Here is a 23,254-nt window from a genome sequence, read left to right as displayed (position 1 = left end):
TGCTAACAGAGGTTAACTGTGGCAAGCACTGCTAATGCATAGGCAAACGCAGGTGGGGGGGGGGGGGGGGGATAACCGCTGCCCAGAATCCCTCCTCAGACCTGGGTCAGTGCAGTGTCTGGGGACAGGCACAATTTGAGACACCAGGATATCTGCAGGCATCCTGCAGCTCAGCATGAAGCAGCAGCAGCGAGTGTATAGAGCATGGAGCAGCAGCGTGTGTACAGAGCATGGAGCAGCTCTGGGGGACTTAACTGAGTCAGGAATGAGCACAACCCTGTGCCCTGCTGGGTGAATACTTCACTTTCCCCTTCATTACCAATGTCGGTTGCCCTCATTATTATCTGTATCCAAACTGCTCCTGATCGATCCCGTTGTCGATCGGGAGCAGATCGGACATTTAGGAAATAATTGTCAGATCCAGACAGTTGGGAAATTGCATTATGTGTACCCAGAATGATGTTCTACCATATTATTATACTGTATTGTGCGTGGCTGAGGGAGACCTTTCTGGAATCCCCCCCCCCCTTGAAAATTCTGGGTTTTCCCCTGCACTGCATAAAAGCCGAGCATGTGTCATATCATGCTACTTTACCTACCTCTTTTATTGGTATGAGAAGTGTAAATGCTTTATAATGCACTGGACAGAAATTGATGATGGCATTTTGCAGACCTGTAGGGTTGCTGGCCACACAGAGTTAATTCCAGCAGCACAGAGGAGGTCGTCTGAACCCGCTCTATGTTCACAGAATGGCTGGTGTGCCTGTCCAGCTAATCACTGACTACCTGATGTAGGTAATAATGAAAAAGACGGCAGACTATTCATTATAACCAAGCTGCTTTTGATATTCACTCAGGAAGCCAGTTTTGCAAGCCAGGTAATAAAAAATAATAATAATGCAAAAAGGTTTATGTGCAGCACACAAAACTTTGTGTATTGCAAAATACATAAATAAACACAAGTCTGAGCTAGGGCGTTACATACATATTATTATTCATTATCCTGTTCAGATCTTATTTTATCTTGGTTACCTAAAAGTTAATGAACCCTGTATGTGAATCTGGACAATATTTACTTCACTATATTAGCTGTTTCATGGCCTATAATAACTGCTTATAACAACTGGGAGCTCTGACCTTGCATACCGTTTATTGCAATGGAATTTTACAACTTGTGGGAAGTTCTGTGTACAGTGAGGGTAGCCCTTCTTCTTACTGAAAATAGGGAAGAGAGTGCCTGATAGTATCTGTGTCATCCAAGCTGCAGGCCAGCCTTGTGGGTTTGTAGAACAGCTAGATAGTTCCTGAGGTGTTTATGGCTAGAATAAATCACTGCGTTTATGAAATCTAGACTCGAAAGAGTGAAGCTGAGGTAAATACATTCATGGTAAATATGCATATAATGAGGAAACTGGGGCATCATGCTAGTTAGGAGAATGTATAGGTTGAAATGTAAAAATGAAAGATTTTAACGACGATTTAACCACTTCAGGATTCTGCGTATGCTTAAGTACGCCCCTGTATCCTGAAGTGGATTCCATGGAAACGGCCGCTCGTATGAGCGGCCGTTCCATGTCAGCTCACGGATATGCTCACGGACGGCTCACGGACGACGCAGAATGGAAATCCGTCCTGCGCCGCTCACAGAGGAAGGGAGAGGGAGGGAAGGGGAAGGAGGCCAGAAAGCGCTGCGGAGGGGGGCTTTGAAGAGCCCCCCCGCAAGCGCAAGCAGCCGGCGGCGATCAGACCCCCCCAGCAGGACATCCCCCTAGTGGGGAAAAAAGGGTGGCAGTCTGATCGCCCTGGCTGCCAGCTGATCGGTGCTGCGGGCTGGAGAGCCCACGCAGCACCGATCAGCAAAAAACCCTGTGGTACAGAAGTGGTTAAAATATTTTTTTTTAAATGTAACCTTGCCTGAGGGCCTCATACATATTATGCAGCATTCTTGTTATTTAAAAAAAAAAAAAAAATCTGCCATAGACATGAGAACAGGTTAGACACTAGGGGGTTGATGCACGAAGCTGCGGTAATATAGCGGTAATATTTTTGCAAAAATAGAGGTTGAGACACGTCTCTTCCTCTCATCTCTATGACAATTTTTGCACCCTTCTCAACACACACACACACACACACACACACACACACACACACACACACACACACACACACTTACACTTTTTTTGTTCTCTTTCCCACTTACTGCTGCAAACAAGTTACTGTACTCTGGCACCCTGACCAACACTAGGAGACAAGCTGAACTCATTGCAGGACATTACTTTGCCCCCACCCAAATAGCACTGGGTGAATCAAGGGGCTTGGAGGTATGTGTATCCTTTGCACACTCCAATGCACACCTAACAATGGGCTCTATTCCCAAAACTTCTCATAAATTACTTATTTATCACCTATTTGATAAAAATAACCTTTCAACACATTTACAAGCAAAATAATCACTCAAAGTAAGTTGTTCCTAATTAACTACATTTTAATATTACTTTTCTTATCTTAAAGAGAATCTGTACTCTAAAATGCTTACAATAAAAAGCCTACCATTCTATTCATTATGTTCTCCTGGGCCCTTCTGTGCTGTTTCTGCCACTCCCTACTGCAATCATGGCTTGTAATTGCCAGTTTTAGGCAGTGTTTACAAACAAAAGACATGGCTGCTAACCAGCTTGTGATAGATTCAGAGAAGCTGAGTCTGTGACTCATACAGAGCCTGCAGGGGGCGTGGAGAGGGTGTGTATAGTATCTCCCTATCACAAGCAGAGCAGCACATTCTTGCCTGAGCTGACAAAGGAAAGAAGATTAGATTAGATAACAGAGATATTACAGCGACTGTGCAACTAGGACAGGCTGCAGTAAGACAGACCACATTAGAACAGGTATAAGAACTTATAGGATAGAAGGAATACGGCTGAAAATGTTGTTACAGAGTCTCTTTAATTATATTATATTTTGCTCTTTTGTAACTTCAAAATGGAACAATGAAAAGGTGAAAACAGAGGAAAACAGGTGAAAAAGCTTAGTGAATCACGCCCATTTTCTCCAATCATCTCCGCTGGTGTGGGGGCAGCTTTATGGATCCCCGTTTGGAGTTTGTGCACATGCCGGTGGCACAATTAGGAGGATGGGTCCTTCAGCAACCATACCCACACACAGACTTGCTAGGTGCTGATGAAGTGGGCATTTCCACTACAGGCCATGATAAAATCTATCCCACTTTTTGCTATACAGCTCTGGAAAAAAAAAAGACGCCACTGAAAAAATAATGCCTTCCTCAGGTTTTATCTTTTATAGGTACAAGTACTGAACAGCTTTATTTTAGTTTTTAAGAAGTATTTAGAATTGTTTTCCTTATATCCAAATAACAGTATTTCTCTTTATAGCTTTATGTTAAAGAAAATGACAATACATTAAAATACAATAAATGATGCAGTGTTTGCAAAACTTAAATCAAAGAAGATAAATTCCCTGTACACCCTTAACTGCTTCTAGACCACTGTAATTGAAATCTACGCCCTGTTTGGCACCTGTTATCCCTGCCAGGGCATAGATTTCAATTACCGCGCCGTACAACTCTTGTAGGTTTTGTGCAAGGCTGAAAATTGGACTAATCAGAGAAAAGGACCTTACACCAACCCTCAGTCCAATTCCTGTGGCAAACCTCAGCCTGACACGTTTTTGCTTCTCACCGATAAAGGGCTTTTTTTCCACCTTTGCATGACTTGCCTATAGAAGACGGTTTTGCCATGCACTTCCCCCCAGTGTCAGTTTGCCACTGTGTTTAAAGGTCACTTGATGACAGCTTATGGTTCTTGAGTGACATTTAAATGATTTTGCAGTCATCCCTATAAATATGGATTCATTTTTGCCCTCTGACAGTTTGTAGCTTTGACGGTCCCAGTGCCTGTTGCACGGCTTTGTTCTTGTTTAAAGAAAACACCTGGAAGGCGGAAATATAGGGAAGATGGTAAGCAGCATGCAGTGCAGTGGTGAGAGGTGGTGATGTAGGTGAGTTAACCCTTTCTACCGCAGCCTGCTCCCACTAAATTGTGGGTTTAGTTTATGAAATAGATTCTCTCTCATCCCTAGTAGAAATTCAACAGACACCAGCAACTAAATACATTTCAGTGTCATCTTATTTTTTCCAGAGTTGTATTTTTGAAATTGAAAGAAAGACGTTTGTATGTAATTTATGCCCTTGTTTTGCAGGTCAGTAGTGAGCCCACCTCCCTTGCTAAGCTTTGACGTAAGCTTATTGGAAGAAACTGACAACCTTGAGGAAGGAGAACTTCAGCTGAATGACCTGACAGTGGAGAATGTGCAGCATACGTATGTATGGGCATTGCTGGGTGGGCTGTGTGGAGGAATCTTGCTGAGTATAATTTATGTAGCTCAACATGTAGAAAAGTTCTATACCAGCACTTAGGCCTGGCTCACATCTGCATTTTTTTGCAGGACGTAACCGGAACGTATACTGTACAAACAGAATGGATGTGAAAGGATCCAATGTTAACCTATTGGACTGTTCAGATGTGTCCGTTGGTACGGATACGTTCTGTACGTTCCATTCCCTGGACCAAAAAAATGCAGCAGGCCCTAATTTTCCAGGCCGTTCTGCCCAGTGGAACGGAACCGGACAAAAAAATGCTGCTGCATTGGGGCAATGGAGAATGGAACGTTTCTTCACACTAGTTTCACAGAGGATGGGGGGATGTGAGGACTCGAACCTGAGCGGCGGGAGGGTGCAGCAGCCGGGGAGGGTGGGTGAGCGAGGGTGAACAGGGCCAAAATACATACCTAAAGGCCGGAGGTAGAGGCTTCCGTCTTCTTCCGCATTATGTGACTCCCTTAATTAGAGCTGACAGTCTGCAGTTAAAGCACATCATGTTGGTTTAATTTCAAACCCATTGTGGTTGTGTATAGAACCAAAAATGTTAGAATTGTGTCAATGTCCCAATATTTATGGACCTGACTGTGTATGTAACTTGTTATTATAATGACATATGAAACAAAATGGTATTTGAAAGAATATTGCAAAAGTGGGTTTGGCAATCAGTATAATTCTGAAAGCTTGAACAGTCCTGGTTTAGGCCAAACCTTACGAAGACTGGGTATTAATCTGTGACCGTCTATTTTTTTATGCCACCTAAAAAAACATGTAAAGTCACTGGAACTTGTGGCATCCCTTGGTACTTCCATGGTGTTATTGTTTTTCCCTTCATCCCTTGAGTACTTGTTGCAAGTATTTATAGATGAGAGGAGAATGAGAGAAAGGGAGTTGATAGGACTCGTGATATACAAGTTATGCACACTGCACTAGCTTAGACTCCTGTTTAAAGACTTGCTTACCAGGTAACCACTTCAGTTTTTCACTGCTCTGTGACTGGATGAAGAACAATAACAGCTCTGTAAATCTGCCAGTCTGTTTCTTTTATTTCGATGGTTCAATTATCACAAACTATTGAATTTTACTGTAAAAATAAAGCATGAATGACATGAAATAATTACCGTTGACTTTACCCTGTCTAACAGTCAGTCCATAGGGAAGCCTGTACTATGTTGATTAATGGCTTGCGATTTTAAACACCTTTTATAAAAAGTATCCTGTTGTGACAAGCCTGTTCGGATTCTGTGCCATGCCATCAGGATGCCTTCATTAATTCTGCCACTTACTTTCCCCACTAACACTCTTCACATTTGCGTATGTACAGTTCACAAAATCATTTTTCCATTTTCCATATAAAATTGTTTAAACCACTGAAAACAGATGCTCTGATCAGGGGCGTAGCAATAGGGGGTGCAGAGGTAGCAACCGCATTGGGGCCCTTGGGCCAGAGGGGCCCTCCCTCAACTACAGTATTAGTTCTCTATTGGTCCTGTGCTCATAATAATCACTTCTATAGATACTTTGAATAGTGGTAATCATTAAACTGCTCCCCATCCCCTTCTTGCACTTCTGACACTGTAGTTGCCATTTTCAGGTTTTGGTGCGCCGTATCAATTGTTATGTATAGAGTGCTTGGGGAGGGGCATTGTAAAACTTGCATCAGGGCCCACAGCTCCTTAGCTACACCACTGGCTCAGATCCTAGGCTGTAGGAAACAAAAAGCAGATGTGATTATGCCCACATTAAATGATTTCTTTTCATCTATGGGTAACACCTTTATTATGTGGTATCCTTTGCAGCTGATTTTTTATATTAAAATTAAATCGTTTTTATAAAATAATAGCCAGTTTCCTTAGTCATGTTTGGCTTCACCACATAGAAAATCTGAAATCTGAAAGAAGCATATGGTCAGTTGTCCAATGGGGTCACTGGTTTTTAATAGTGAAACCAACTTATGATTATGATAGCTGAGATATTTACAAATTATACAACACTCCATCAGTTCTATCTTCTGTAATTCTGTCATCACAAGTTCATGTTAACGTCCTCTGCAAATACACGATGGGCCGTATGGTGCTGTAGGAGAAAACAAAGACAGTCAACCCAATAGTTTCTACTGCGGGTTAAAAATACTGCAGGGCCCTTGTTTGGTTGATATAGGCAAATCCCCCTATCCTTCTTTCACTTAATATATAGCTTGCCTTGCCTTTGGAGCTTATGCAGGGCCGTGCAGAGGGTCCTTAAAGGAGTTATCCGGGCTAAATACAGAAATAAACGCTACTTACCGGGGGCTTCCTCCAGCCCCAAGCTCCCAGGACCTCCCTCTCCGCACCTCTGCGGGCAGGCGTTCGCCGGAGCACCGTCTTGGTCCCCGGCGATGAGTTCCGGCGAATGACTGCGTGCAGAGGTGCGGCGAGGGAGGTCCTGGGAGCTTGGGGCTGGAGGAAGCCCCTGGTAAGTAGCGTTTATTTTCTGTATTTTGCCCGGATAACTCCTTTACGTGGGGGGTGCTCAAATTTAAAAAAGGGGCCTGGCAACGCCTTCCCCCACATGCCCCCCTCCTTGTTTCTGGCTAGGGTTTTCATGTGGGTGCTGAATGCAGATGCTGGGTGCCATGTAGGTTCTGGGTGTAAGTTCTGAGTGTCATGTGGGTTCTGGCTATGGTTGGGTATCGAGTGTCATGTGGGTGTTGATTGCAAGTACTTAGTGACCTGCGAGTTCTGGGTGTAAGTGCTGAGTGTCATGTGGGTTCTGGCTATAGTTGGGTATCGAGTGTCATGCGGGTGTTGATTGCAAGTACTTAGTGCCATGTAAGATCTGGTTGCATGTACTGGATTTCATGTGGGTGCTGGATGCAGGTACTGGATGTGACATGGGTGCGAATACTTGGCGCCATGCCTGTACTGGGTGCTGGCTATGGGTGGGCTTTCGGCATCACATGGATTTTTTTTTTTTTTTTTTTCCAGGGATCAAGTTATTGAGAATTTTTTTTTTTAAACAATATTTTATTAAGATTTTCGCATCTTGGACATGTCAAAAAGGTGCAGTACCACTGAGAAATTTGACAAAAAGTGATGAGTACAACAACTTGTGATTACAATTGTACATCTCAAGTATTTTTGGAATTTGACAACATTCAAAATCTTAAGGCCCAAAACCGCCCCCCTTCTAACAAAAGACCCAAAGCAGAACCCCTTGCACCCTCCCTCTCCCTTAATCCTTTCCGCTGTTTCTGTCTTATCCGCTGATTGCAACCTTGTTCATATTTATCTTACTTTTAAAGCTCCCAGTTAATCTAGGAGGTCTAATGTGGCATACCATGTTGAATATTGAAATGGTTTGACAATCTTCTGGATGTCTTCTGGAGGAAAGCTAAGTTCTATGAACTTTTTCTATTTTTTGAAAAAAGATTTTGCCCTTTTTTCTGTGTTAGACCATGCGTCCAGTTTGTCCATGTTGAACAATTGGAAGAGTTCCTGGTTTACATCCCATACTGTTGGGTGTGAAGGGTGGATCCATTTGTTGTAAATTACTTTTTTTGCTGCCGCAAGGATCATGTGTCCAGGGGAGGACTGGGACCTTTTGGCCTGGGGGGACAACACAAACTAGAGGCCCATTTCACGGCATCCCCAGCCCAAAGCCATATCTTTCTTGTGTGCAAATCTTCAAATTGTGATAACAGACAGACAGACACACACACACACACACACACACACACACACAGATGCCTAACCCCATTTCTCCGCACAATCTACCTTTCTGATGCCTAACCTTAAAGGAATTATCAGGCTTTTTTTTTTTTTATGAAAATAAGTGCTACTTACCCAGGGCTTGTCAATGCTCCAAGCTCCCAGCATGTCCCTCACCGCAGCTCTGCAGTCAGCTGTTCGCTGCCGCTGCCTCCCAGCCCCGGTGATGACGTCAGGCCGACTGTGCCTGTGCGAGTGGTGCTGTCAATCACCGCCACATGGACCAGAGCGTACTGTGCAGACGCAGAACTACTGTGCCTGCGCAGCACACTCCGGTCCACGTGGTGGTGATTGACAGTGCTGCTCGCACAGGCGCAGTACAGGCCGACATCCAGGTCAGACTGGTGCCATCGCCGGGGACTGGGAGGCAACGGCAGCGAATGGCTGACTGCAGAGCTGCGGCGAGGGACATGCTGGGAGCGTGGGGCTGGAGGAAGCCCCGGGTAAGTAGCACTTATTTCATTAAAAATGCCTGATAACTCCTTTAAACACCCCCCCCCCCCCACACACACACACACAAACCTACCTACCTGTTGATGCCTAACCCCACTCCTGCCCACCCACCATACAAACTACTTGTCTGACACCTACCCCCCCCCCCCCCCCTCCAACTACCTGTTTGACAGTGCCTAACTGCCTGCCTCCCCCCTCCCCTGCCGCTAATCACACCACAAGAAGAAAAAACGTTCCCCCTCAGGCCAGGGTCAGAATGGGGATGATTATCACACAAAAAAAACTCAGAGGGCACTGGCCTGGGCAGAGAATTGAATTTGACAGCAGTAGCAGGCAGGCAGCAAAGTGTAAGTAACTCAGTGACAAGAAGGGAGAAGAAGTACAGAAACAAAATTTATAAAAACCACCTTCTCCTCCGGCAACCTGGACCCGACCTCCTCTATCCTCCTGTCTCCTCAGTCCTACACCTCCTCCTCCTCCACAGCAGCAAGCAGCTATAGGTAGCATCTCCGACTCCCAGCCCCCAGAGTGTCCGACTCCTCCAGCCAGGACAGCCAGCCAGCCACTCGTAGTCACAGCTCCAGGCCCCCAGCCCGCCCAGCACAGAAAGCTGAAGAGTGAGACAGCTCACTCCGATGACACCGCAGGCACAGCAGCACGTTGCGGGCGGCAATGGCTCCAGGTGGGGGGCGGAGTCAAGCAGGGTCAACCCACCAGGCCGGAGAGGACCTAAGCTATTTGTGTCCTTGTGCTGCTCACATACACCGCAGGCGCAGCCACGCACAAGGGCACACCACGGCCGGCCGCTTCAGCCACTTCTCTGATTGGATACTTCAACTTGCCGGGAAATATCGCGCGAGGTTGCCATCCCCACTGCAAACCTGTCACCTGTGGTATGTCTGCGGCCGCTGCATATAGCAGTGGCTGGCCCTAATTACTTAAGATTCGGGCGGCCCGGGGGGCAATTGCCCCCCGTCCCCCTGGGCCAGTCTTCCCCTGCATGTGTCCCAGTATAGGAAGGTTATGATACGAATTTCCAGCCTCTGTCTCTTGTTGATCTGTGTTGTCTTCAAAATGGAATAAAAACAGCTGGGGTGTTATGGGCACTTCTCTGTTGAGTAACTGTTTGATGAATAATCCCACTTTTTTTCCAGTAAGCTCTGATGACTTTGCAGTCCCAAACACAATGGAATAGATTTGCTTGAGGTTGTTGACACTTGGGACAAGCTGGGATATAATTGATTGGAGGAACTTTGTATTTTATATTGAAGGCGTATTTGGTCTGTGTATAAGCTTAAAGTGTGACTCCCTCCATGACTCGTTCTTGAACAACTGGCAGTAAAGTATGTTTCCTTCTATTATTTTCTTCATAATGTCCGGATCATCAATGTCCTTCATCCACGCTTTAAGATTATTTTTGGCGTAAGTTTCCAGATGAATTTTTGACAAGCTTTGTTGTATATTAGCCAGAGAGAGCTTGTTTCGTCCCGGTGCTAGGAAAGTGTCAAATTCATTAAAATTCTGTTCCTGAGATAAATTTTTTGATAAACTGGATATATAGGACTTTATTTGTGCATAGTAGAGAAAAGGCTGTCTAGGTAGGTTGTACTGTGATCTAATTTCCCTGAAAGTTTTCCAATTCCCCCCATTTAGGTGAAAGAGATGACCTAATTGTGTTATGCCTTTATCGTCCCACAGACCGAACCCTGGGTGGGACAAACTTGCAAGAAAGCCTGAGTGTCCCCATAGGGGCATATACTTAGATAACTGGGTATGTAAATTAAAGCGCTTTCTTATTTCTTTCCAGGCCACCCACGTATCCCTGATAATACCACTTCTTTTGGCTTTGATTGGTAGTTTGGGGTAACTAGTGTGGAGGAGTGCGGCTAATGACCATGGTTCTGAGAAGGACTTTTCCAATTTTGTATTGGAAAAGATTTGTGTATCACAGATCCAATCTCTTACATGTCTAAAAAGACATGCTAAATTATAATTTCGGATGTGTGCTACCCCCAGTCCTGCCCATAATTTAGGTAATTGTAGTTTGTATATTGCTATTCTGTGTTTTTTTCCTGCCCATAGAAAACGCCCTATTGCTTTTTCTAGTTCTCTGACATCTTGATGTTTCAATAATAAAGGAATAGTTTGGAGTGGGAAAAGCAGTCTGCCAAATGTTATTGACTTTACTAGAGCCACTCTCCCCATTAAATTTATGGGTAATTTTTCCCAGTGCTGGAGTTGTTGTTTGATTTTGTTTATTAGTGGGGGGTAGTTGAGTGTGTAAACTGAGCTAGGATCTCTGGATAAATGTACACCCAGGTATCTCACTACCGAGCAGACTTTTATATTTAGTGATTTATATTGGGAGATGATGTCTGTTCTGGCTGACAATAAGAGAAGTTCGCTTTTAGTCTTGTTTACTTTAAAACCACTAAATTTTCCTATTTCTTGAATGGTTTTGAAGACCAATGGGATTTGAGATAAGGGCTCGGACATAAACAGTAAGATGTCATCTGCGAATAACTTTTGTGTCAGTGTAGTTGAACATATATTTATTCCCTTAATTTTACTTTCCAGCAGCTTTGCCATAGGTTCAAGGGCTAGATTAAAGAGCAATGGGGATAGCTGGCAGCCCTGTCGCATGCCCTTCTGTAGTGTTATGCGAGGAGACAAAAATCCTGGTGTATAAACTTGTGCCGTTGGGGAAATATGTAAAGCTTTGACTAGTGACATAAAGGGGCCAGAAAATTTTAGTTGGTCTAACACCATCTGTAACCATCGCCAACTGACGTTGTTAAATGCCTTTTCAGCGTCTAATAATAAAATTGCATGGTCTCTATTTGTTTTAGGGTAAAGTTTGGCATAATCGAGAACTGTTAGTACTTTTCTTATATTCGAGACTGCTGATCTGCCTCAGACAAAGTCCGCCTGACGTGGATCTACTAATCCGGGTAGCAATGTCGCTAGTCTATCTGACATAATTTTTGTCAGTAGTTTTAAGTCTTGGTTTATCAATCAAATTGGTCTATAAGACTCCAGTAACAGTGGATTCTTCCCTTGTTTAGGTAATACCTTAATATAGGCATTATTTGCTGTAATAGGAAGCTCACCCGTTTTAAGCACCGTGTTGAACATTTTTTGAAGATGTGGGGTTATGTCTGACTGAAGAATTTTGTAATATTCGGCACTCATCCCATCGGGACCGGGTGCTTTACTATTCGATAAACTTTTAATGGTGTGAGTGATTTCTTCCTGCGTTATGTCAGAATTTAGTATTTCTAGATCTTCTGTTTTTACTGTGGGAAGATTTGCCTCTTGTAGAATTGTTGCTATTTTTTGAGGGTCCATGATCGCGTTGGAGTCTGTGTAGAGAGTATCGTAGAAATGGTGGAAAATCCCATTAATGCCTTTGGGATCATGTATTAATGAGCCCTTTTTGTCCTGTAATGCTGCTATTGGTGTGTTACTTCTAGCACCTCTTGCTAAACTGCTTAATATCTTTCCCATCTTGTTTCCGAATTTATAAAAGTATAATTCTGCATATGTAGAACGTAACTTTTCTTTATCTTTAAGCCATTTGTCTACTTCTACTTTGCTTTGCACCCAATTTCGTCTATTTTCCTCTGTGGGATTCTTTTGGTGAAGTCTCCCTGCCTCTCTGACCCTATCTACTGCCTTCATATATTCTTGATGTGGTTTTTTTTTTTTTTATGTGTCATATATGCTATTATTTTTCCTCTAATTACTGTTTTGGATGCTTCCCAAAATAAGAAATGAGAGCTTTCATGTTCCTTGTTGTCTAGAGAATACTCCATCCACCATTGTTTTAATAGTCCTCGGAATTCTTCGTCCTCGTACATTTGTGTGGGGAATCGCCATAAAATATCAGTTCCCTTAGGAATTGTGTCTGTAACCTCTAGCATTATAGGGGAATGATCTGATATGATAAGATCATAGATTTGTGAGTGTTGAGCTCTCGATATAAGTGAGTTGGGGATTAAAAGGTAATCTATTTGCGACCATATGTCATGTGGCGCGGAATAAAACGTATATTGTCTATCGTATGGATGGTGTATTCTCCAAGTGTCTACTAGGTTTAGGTTTTCTTTGAACGATTGAAACTGCGATGCTTTTTTTGTGTATATTTTGTTGACCTGTCGTTTAGAGGTTTTGTCTTCCACTAAATCTAAAACTGCATTGAAGTCCCCCCCTAAAATTATTTGTGGTGAGGCTAGCTTGTTCACTTTTGTGCTTAGCGACTGTAGATAGGACAGGTTATGATCATTAGGTGCATAGACATTAAAAAGATCAATAATATCATCCCCCTGTTGAATCCGGACTCTCACCAGACGTCCATTCCAGTCACAGTCATGTTCTGTGACTCGATTAATGATCCTTTTGTGTATTAAAGTGATCACCCCGGCCTTCCTATCCATAGCAGGTGAACAAAAGACTCCTCCCACCCATCTTTTTTTGAGAAAGGCGGCCTGAGGCTCCGACAAGTGTGTCTCCTGCAACAGTGCCACATCTGCTCGAAGTTTTTGTAGATGACGTAATACTTGAGTGTTTCTCAGGGGTCCTAAGCCCCTTTATGTTCCATGATATGATCTTAATGCTCATTTTTTGTGAACGTCTGGATAAAAGTACCGGTTCAACCACATTTTAGTATGATCAATCAGTGCATTTTTACATAAGAAACAGCGGAACATTACCCCCCTGAAACCCCCTGTATTTCCCACTCCCCCCAGACCAAATAGTTTCCCATATATGACTTCACTACATGGCAATTTTGCTACGGCCCATGGAAACTTGAACAATAACAACAAAAAACATAACCTATCTCGTATAGTGACTTCACTTCTTCCCTGAGGGTTGACGACGTACCCCTCTTCACGTGTGCCCCTCTGAGCAGTTTCCTCTGAAATATTTTAACTTGAGAAAAGTTTCATTATTATCTAATATGGCTCCTTTACAGTTTGCATATTCACCAGTCTGTTGTATAGCACCCCTTCCTTGAACATTCAGATTTGCAATCAGAGTTTTTCAGTCTGCGTCATCTTCTGCTCTCTCTGGCTCACTGTGGGTATTTTGAGACTCGCTTGTCTGCAGCTTTTCTAGAAAGCGCTCGGCTTCGTCTGGTTGCTTGAAAAAGTGTTGTTTCCCCCGGTGATCCGTTAGCCGCAAGGTTGCTGGATACATAAGTGCAAATTTTAATTTGTATTCCACACATTTTGAGCATGCTTTTGTGAATTTCTGGCGTTGCTTGGATACTTCCAGTGAATAATCATTAAATAATCTCAGAGTTGCCCCTTGATATTTCAACGGCTGTTGCAGCTGCCGATATGTACGAATGATGGTTTCTTTTTCAGAGTAATCTAGGTATTTCACCATTACTACCTGAGGTGGCAGTGAATTCTTTGTTGGGTCTCGGGGTGGGCCTACCCGATGGGCTCTTTCAACTTTATAAGATTGCATAAGTCCCATTAGTTTTGGGAGTTCTGTGTTGCTAAAGTTCATGATCGTATCTGGTGCATGTTCCTCTGGTAAGCCCACGATGCGGATGTTTCTTCTATGGGAACGATTCTCCAAGTCTTGTAATTTGTCATACATTTCTGAGTTTTCTCGTTCCAGTCTGTGGATTTTCACTGTGTGTACAGCTTTGTCATCCTCTATACTTGAGATTCTTTGCTCAGCCATTTTAATACGTGTAGCGTGTATCTGTAGGTCCTTGTGAACCTTTAATGACTGCGTCATGGCCTGGTGAATCATATTCTGGAGGTCTGACGTAAGCTTCTGTACCACCCCTGTGGCTAGTTTATCCAGTTGTGCGGCTTCCGTCCCTCCATCAACTTCGCTTTGAGTTTCCTCAGCCTCGCTGTCCCAGTCTTGTGCTGCCTGTTTGTTTTGTTCCCAGTGTGGAGAGCCGTCTGATCTCTCGTCTCACTCATCCTCTTCGGCGGCCATCTTAGATTTCCGGGTCTTCTCCTGTCTCTTTTGCGAGCGGGTAAGATATTTGTCCATTTTGCCCCCGAACGTTGCCGATGCGTCTCCTGCTGCTTCCCGTGCAAGGGATTTGTGTTTACGGGTGCTAAAGTCGGTGTGGGAGCTTAGGAAACCGGGTCAGTTCAGCGGAACTCTCTCCCTGTCGTCCTCATATCAGGCGCCGGAACCAGAAGTCCATCACATGGATTTTAAATGCAGGTACTTTGGGTGCGGGTATGGGTTAAGTGGGTGCTTGTTGCAGATAGTGGGGGCCATGTGGAAGCTGTGTGCAGGTGTGAGTACTGGGTGCAATTTTAGGCCTGAGTGCAGATACTTGGTGTCATGTGAGTGTGAGTACTGGGTGCCAGCTATGCGGGGAAGGGGTGGATGCTGGAAAAAGTAGAGGTCAGTGTGGGTGCTGCAGGAAGGGACAGGGCCATGCAGAGGATCCTCAAGGGAGTGGTGCTCAAACTTGAAATCGATAAATCATGCTAAACTGTGTATTTAATACCCCCTCTCCAGAAAGCATAAGGCAGTCCCGTCCCCCCCCCCCCCCACACACACACACACCTTTATAGCAGTATCAGGCAGACTTTGTGTCTCCTTCCAACCAACTCTTTTGGCGCCACAACACTCAAATCAGCAGCGATAGGTGCACACTGTTAGAGTGGGTTAGAGTGGGCACAGTGAGCCCACAGTGGAGGCACGGACTCGCCTTTCATTACTGGGACCTCTGTCCCTCTTGATCAGCACCCAAGCTTCTTTTCAGGCAAAGAAGAAGTGGTTACCAATATGCAGTGGTTGCTAAGCATTAGTAGATGCAAAACTGCAGTAAGTGCCAAGGTGCAGTGGGTGACCAGATGCAGTAGATGGTGAGATACAAAGGTTCACTTTGTGCTAAGTTGCAGTGGGTGCAGAGATGCCAAAGTACAGTCTGTGTAAAGCTGCTGTGGGTACCAAGGTCCAGTTTGTATTGGGTGTTTATTTGCAGTGGGTGCTATGTAGTATTGGGTGCTGAATGAGTAGCAGATGGTGATAAACAATAGTGGGTGCCATGTGAGTGCTAATTGGAACAGGGAGCCATGTGAGTGTTGGACATGAGTGAGTAGAGGGTGCCATGTGTGATCTGGATGTGTGCCATGGGAGATTACCGAATCTCATATGGGTTCGGACCAAGGATGGGTACTAAGTGCTATTTGGGTGCTGGCCATGGACGGGTACTAGGTGCATATAATGGCTTTGAAACTTGGTGACGTGTGAGTACTGTGCCATGTGGGTGTTGATTATGGGGGTATGTGGGTCTTAGGTGCAAATACTGAGTGCCAAGTGGGTACTGGGAGTGAGTACATGGTGACATATGGGTGATGGGTGCTGGCTAGTGGGGTATTTGTTGTCATGTGGATGCTAAAGGCAGATGCTGGGTGCCATGTGGGTTCTGGGTGCTGGCACAGGGTGTCATGTGGATTCTGGATGTATGGGTGTGTGTCAACCATCATGTAAGTGTTGATTGCAGGTACTCAGTCCCTTGTGAGTTCTGGGTGCAAGTACTGAATGTCATATGTGAGTGCTTGGTGCTTGTGCTGGGCACTAAGTGGAGGTTTAGTGCAACTGGAACTACTGCAGATGAAGCATGTGGGTGTTGGGTGCAGGTACTGGGTATCACATAGGAGTTAATACTTGATGCCATGCATGCACTGGGTGCTAGCTATGGGTGGGCATTGTGTGTTATGTGGGTTCTGAGTGCAGGTACTTTGGGTGCTAGTACTAGTTATGTGAGTGCAGATAGTGGGTGCCATGTGGAGGCTGTGTTTGCAGGTGTGAGTAGTGAGTGCCATGTTGGGGCTGGGTGCAAGTACCGTGCCATGTGGGTATGAGTACTGGGTGCCAGCTATAGGGTGAAGGGGTGCAGGTACTGGGTGTCATGTGGCTGTTTGATGCAAGTACTAAGTGCCGTATGAAGGCCAGATGTGAGTATTGGGTGCAGGGTGCTTGGTGCAAGTACAGGGTGCTTGCTATAATGGGGGTCACTGGTTGAGTGTAATATGGGTGCTGAATATTGGTGGGATTGTTATGGGTGCATGGGGTGGGAGATCACTGTGGGTACTGCTATGAATGGCATAGTTGCTGCTAGGGGAGGTAGAGGTCAGTGTGGTTATTGGGGGAGGTAGAGGTCAGTTTCGGTGCTGGGGGAAGGGTAGGTCACTGTGGGTGCTGGGGGGGAGTAACTGTGGGTGCTGGGGAAGGTAGAGGTCAGTATGGGTGCTGTAGGAAAGGGAGGTCACTGTGGGTCCTTTGGGGAGGTCACTGTGGGTCTTGGGGGAAGTAGAGGTCATTGTGGGTGCTGGAGGAAGGGGAGGTCACTGTGGGTGCTGGGAGAAGTCAGTGTGGTTACTGAAGGAGGGAGTGGATGCTGGGTGTTGGGAGAAGCCATTGTGGGTGCTGGCAATGGGAGAGGTCACTGTAGGTGCTGCTTTTGGGATAGGAGGTCCCTGTGGGTGCTGCAGGGAACAGGAGGGTAGCCACTGGGGGAGAGAAAGATCACTGTGGGTGCTGGGGGAGGGATAGGTCAGTGTGGGTGCTGGGGTAGGCAGGATCACTGCTAGAGCTGGGGAGGGAGAGGTCACTGTGCAGGCACGTGCAGAGGGGGGTGCTCTGGGTGCCCAGGCACCCCCCCTTTTTAAAATCAGCAAAAAAGGCCCCTCTGATTGCGCAAAATAAGCCCCGCCCCTACCGCGGTAAGCCCCGCCCACCCGCGAGAAGCTCCGCCTCCACCTGGGGCACTTTCAGGTGAAGAGGCCTGGATAGGAATCCTAGTGTGACATACTGACCTTACCCTCCCCAAGAACCCATAGTGACTTCTCCCTCACCCACAGGGACCTCTTCATCCACCTTGCACCCACAGTGACCTCTCCATCCACCTAGGACCCACAGTGACCTCTCCATCCACCTAGCACCCACAGTGACCTCTCCCTCCACCTAGCACCCACAGTGACCCCTCCCTCCACCTAGCACCCACAGTGACCTCTCCCTCCACCTAGCACCCACAGTGACCTCTCCCTCCACCTAGCACCCACAGTGACCTCTCCCTCCATCTAGCACCCACAGTGACCTCTCCCTCCACCTAGCACCCACAGTGACCTTTCCCTCCATCTAGCACCCACAGTGACCTCTCCCTCCATGTGGGACCCACAGTGACTCCTCCCTCCACCTAGCACCCACAGTGACCTCTCCCTCCACCTAGCACCCACAGTGACCTCTCCCTCCACCTAGCACCCACAGTGACCTCTCCCTCCACCTAGCACCCACAGTGATCTCTACCTGCACCTAGCACCCACAGTGACCTCTCCCTCCACCTAGCACCCACAGTGACCTCTACCTGCACCTAGCACCCACAGTGACCCCTCCCTCCACCTAGCACCCACAGTGACCTCTCCCTCCACCTAGCACCCACAGTGACCTCTCCCTCCACCTAGCACCCACAGTGACCTCTCCCTCCACCTAGCAGCCACAGTGACCTCTCCCTCCACCTAGCAGCCACAGTGACCTCTCCCTCCACCTAGCACCCACAGTGACCTCTCCCTCCACCTAGCACCCACAGTGACCTCTCCCTCCACCTAGCACCCACAGTGACCTCTCCATCCACCTAGCACCCACAGTGACCTCTCCATCCACCTAGCACCCACAGTGACCTCTCCCTCCACCTAGCACCCACAGTGACCTCTCCCTCCACCTAGCACCCACAGTGACCTCTACCTTCACCTAGCACCCACAGTGACCTCTCCCTCCACCTAGCACCCACAGTGACCTCTACCTGCACCTAGCACCCACAGTGACCCCTCCCTCCACCTAGCACCCACAGTGACCTCTCCCTCCACCTAGCACCCACAGTGACCCCTCCCTCCACCTAGCACCCACAGTGACCTCTCCCTCCACCTAGCACCCACAGTGACCTCTCCATCCACCTAGCACCCACAGTGACCTCTCCATTCACCTAGCACCCACAGTGATCTCTACCTGCACCTAGCACCCACAGTGACCTCTCCCTCCACCTAGCACCCACAGTGACCTCTACCTGCACCTAGCACCCACAGTGACCTCTCCCTCCACCTAGCACCCACAGTGACCTCTCCCTCCACCTAGCACCCACAGTGACCTCTACCTGCACCTAGCACCCACAGTGACCTCTCCCTCCACCTAGCAGCCACAGTGACCTCTACCTGCACCTAGCACCCACAGTGACCTCTCCCTCCCACAGTGACCTCTCCCTCCACCAGCACCCACAGTGACCTCTCCCTCCCACAGTGACCTCTCCCTCCCACAGTGACCTCTCCTTCCACCTAGCACCCACAGTGACCTCTCCCTCCACCAGCACCCACAGTGACCTCTCCCTCCCACAGTGACCTCTCCCTTCACCTACCACCCACAATCACCTTTCCTTTCCCAAATCTAGCAGTGAACCTGCCTACCCCAGCACCCACACTGACCTATCCTTCCCCCAGCACCCACAGTGATCTTTCCCTTCCCCAGAGGCTACCCTCCTGTCCCCTGCAGCACTTACAGGGACCTCCCATCCCAAAAGCTGCGCCCACACTGATCTCTCCCAACACACAGCATCCACAACTACTCCCTCCTCCAATAACTGCAATGACCTCTCCCAGCACCCACAGTGACCTCCCCTTCCTCCAGCACTCATACTGACCTCTTCCTTCCACAGAACCCACAGTGACCTACCCTTCCACCAGCACCCACACTGACCTCTACCTCCCCCAGCAACCACACTGACCTCTACCTCCCCTAGCAGCAACTATGCCATTCATAGCAGTACCCACAGTGACCTCCCACTCCCTGCACCCACTTCAATCCCACCAATATTCAGCACCAACATTACACTCAACCAGTAACCCCCACTATAGCAAGCACCCAGTACTTGCACCAAGCAACTTTCACCCAGTACTTATATCTGACCTCCATATGGCACTTAGTACTTGCATCATTCACCCTATAGCTGGCACCCAGTACTCACACCCACTTGGCACAGTACTTGCACATTATCTGAACTCACATAAACCAGTACTAGCACCCAAAGTACCTGCACTCAGAATCCACATGACACATAATGCCCACCCATAGCTAGCACCTGGTGCAGGCAATGCGCCAAGTATTCGCACCAATGTACCTGCACCCAACACCCACATGTTTCATCTGCAGTAGTTCCAGTTGCACTAAGCCTCCACTTGGTGCCCAGTACAAACACCAAACACTCACATATGACATCTAGTACTTGCACCCAGAACTCACAAGGGCTTGAGTAACTGCAATCAACACCTACATGATGCTTGACACCAACCCATACAGCCAGAATGCACATGACACCCTGTGCCAGCACCCAGAACCCACATGGCACCCAGCTTCTGCCTTTAGCACTCACATGACAACAAATACCCCACTAGCCATCACCCATTACCCAGATGTTACCATGTACTCGCTCCCAGTACCCACTTGGCACTCAGTATTTGCACCTAAGACCCACATGACACCCTATAACCCCCATAATCAACACCCACATGGCACAGTACTCACACAGCACAAAGTTCCAAAGCCATTATATGCACCTAGTACCCATCCATGGCCAGCACCCAAATAGCAACCAGTACCCACCCTTGGTCTGAACTCATATGAGACTCAGTTCTCTCCCATGGCACACATCCAGACCACACATGGCACTCCCTACTCACTCATGTCCAACCCTCACATGGCTCCCTGTACCAATTAGCACTCACATGGAACCCACTATTGTTTATCGCCTTCTGCTACTCATTCAGCACCCAATATAGCATAGCATCCACTGCAAATAAACACCCAATACAAACTGGACCTTGGTACCCACAGCAGCTTGACATGGACTGTACTTTGGCACATCGGCACCCACTGCAACTTAGCAAAAACTGGACCTTTGCGTCTTACCACCCACTGCATCTGGGCACCCACTGCACCTTGGCACTTACTGCAGTTTTGCATCGACTAATTTAGCAACCACTGCATATTGGCAACCACTGCTTCTTTGCCTAAAAAGAAGCTTGGGTGCTGATCTAGAGGGACAGAGGTCCCAGTAATGAAAGGTGAATCCATGCCTACATCAGGCTCCACTGTGCCCACTCTAATAGTGCGCACCTATGACTGCTGATTTGAGGGTGGTGGCACCAAAGAAGTTGGTTGGAAGAAGACACAAAGTCTGCCTGATACTTCTATAAAGGTGTGTGTGTGTGTGTGTGTGTGTGTGTGTGTGTGTGTGTGTGTGTGTGTGTGTGTGTGTGTGTGTGTGTGTGTGTGTGTGTAAGACTGCCTAGTGCTTTCTGGAGAAGGGGTATTATATACACAATTTAGCACGATTTATCGATTAGGGCCCCTTTTTCAAATATGAGCACCCCCCCTTGAGAATCCTCTGCACGGCCCTGTCACTGTGGGTGCTAGGTGGAGGGAGAGGTCACTGTGGGTGCTGGGGGAGGGAGAGGTCACTGTGGGTGCTAGGTGGAGGGAGAGGTCACTGAGGGTGCTAGATGGAGGGAAAGATCACTGTGGGTGCTGGGTAAGGGAGAGGTCACTGTGGGTGCCAGGTGGATGGAGAGGTCACTGTGGGTGCTGGGTGGAGGGAGATGTCACTGTGGGTACTGGGGAGGCAGAGGTCAGTATAGGCCCTAGGTGGAGGGAGAAGTCACTGTGGGTGCTAGGTGGATGGAGAGGTCACTGTGGGTGCTAGGGGAGGGAGTGGTCACTGTGGGTACTAGGTGAGGGAGAGGTCACTGGATGCTGGGGGAGGTAGAGGTCAGTATGGGTCCTTGGTGGAGGGAGAGGTCAGTATGCCACACTAGGATTCCTGTCTGGGCCTCTTCACTTGGAAATGTCGCAGGCGGGGGCGAGGCTTATTTTGCACCGCGAGAGGGGCCTTTTTTGATGATTTTTAATCTCTGCACGTGCCTGAGCTTATGCATTTACAGTGCCTTACTAAGTGACTAGTCTTCAGAGTGAGTTTGGGACCAACAGGAGGGGTTTCTTCTGCTTCATTTGAATCTAAGTATATGTTTCATTTTGTGACTCTTATTCTATTCCCTTTTACTCCAATTTTTTCTCCTAATTGATATTTTCACACCAGCAAGAAAATACTCAGAATCGTTCAGACAGTACTTTTTCAATTGCAAAATGCTGAAAAGTTATTTGAGGGTCCTTTTAATTTTTAAGAGGAACTCCAGTGAAAATAATGTAATAAAAAAGTGCTTAATTTTTACAATAATTATGTATAAATGATTTAGTCAGTGTTTGCGCATTGTAAAATTCTTCCTTTCCCTGATCTACATTCTGACATTTATCACATGGTGACATGTTTACTGCTGGCAGGTGATGTCACTGCTTTTTTGGCAGTTGGAGACAGCTGTTATTTCCCACAATGCAACAAGGCTCCCACACTGTGATGTCAGTACCTCGGTGCTGTGAGGTGCTGACATCACATTGTGGGAGGGGTTTCACCACAATATCAGCCATACAGAGCCCCCGATGATCCGTTTGAGAAAAGGAATAGATTTCTCATGGGAAAGAGGGTATCAGCTACTAATTGGGATGAACTTCAATTCTTGGTTATGGTTTCTCTTGAAGGTGTGCAATGCGTCATGGTACTCTCCCCCACCGCTCCCCAGTCCCAGTGGCCTTTAATGTCTGTAAGACAGGCCAATGTACCCAGGATGCAACACAATGTGGTGTTGAACCTCTTACACCACAATGCAGGGGCTGCAGCGCATTGTCATGCATGTGCACGATACCACGTGGCGCACAACTCTATGGGAGTCAATGGCACTGCGCACAATCTGTAAAGACAGTGCGGCGCACATGCAGAGACCAGGCAAATTGAAGTGATGTACTTCCTGCCCAGACGTTAGCTTGTCACTGAACGGGGGCGGGGTCACACAGATTACCCTGTTGGTGCAGTCTGCCCCAAAAAACAAAATACAGATAATGACGGGAACCTATGCTTGGCTACCCATACTGATGCACCTTTACCTCCTATACCTGACTTCCTATGCAGGGGAACCTATGCTTGGCTAACTATACTGATGCACCTACGCCTGACTTTCTATACTGGGGGAATCTATGCTTGGCTACCTATATTGAGGGCCTGTAGAAGGAGAAGGTTTGCACATAACAATAGATCCGATCCTTTATTACTGGACATATCCAAATGTTAAAGAGACATCAGGCATCACACAGCTGACATGTTTCGAACTAAGTCAGTCCTGTGATGCCTGATGTCTCTATGTAACATTTGGATACAGTGGGATGTGAAAGTTTGGGCAACCTTGTTAATCATCATGATTTTCCTGTATAAATCGTTGGTTGTAACGATAAAAAATGTCAGTTAAATATATCATATAGGAGACACACACAGAGATATTTGAGAAATTAAATTACGTTTTTTGGATTTACAGAAAGTGCACAATAATTGTTTAAATAAAATTTGGCAGGTGCATAAATTTGGGCACTGTTGTTATTTTATTGATTCCAAAACCTATAGAACTAATTATTGGCACTCAAATTGGCTTGGTAAGCTCAGTGACCCCTGACCTACATATACAGGTGAATCCAATTATGAAAAAGAGTATTTATTTAACCTCCTTGCCGGTTATCCCGA

The 23,254-nt window shown here is 46.7% G+C and overlaps 1 protein-coding gene across 3 annotated transcripts in view; it reads left to right on the top strand.

Moving 5' to 3' along the window:
* FES (FES proto-oncogene, tyrosine kinase) overlaps window positions 1-23,254 on the top strand; it is a 251,416-nt gene that overhangs the window by 138,448 nt on the left and 89,714 nt on the right. For all 3 annotated transcript variants that reach the window (XM_068275262.1, XM_068275263.1, XM_068275264.1), the window contains one exon: window positions 4,216-4,335. In XM_068275262.1, the coding sequence (XP_068131363.1) occupies window positions 4,216-4,335 (120 nt within the window). The remainder of the gene's footprint in view (window positions 1-4,215; window positions 4,336-23,254) is intronic.

The sequence above is a fragment of the Hyperolius riggenbachi genome, chromosome 3 (genome assembly GCF_040937935.1).
Source record: "Hyperolius riggenbachi isolate aHypRig1 chromosome 3, aHypRig1.pri, whole genome shotgun sequence".
Classification (NCBI taxonomy): Eukaryota; Metazoa; Chordata; class Amphibia; order Anura; family Hyperoliidae; genus Hyperolius; species Hyperolius riggenbachi.
This window is presented reverse-complemented; position numbering and strand designations above follow the sequence as displayed.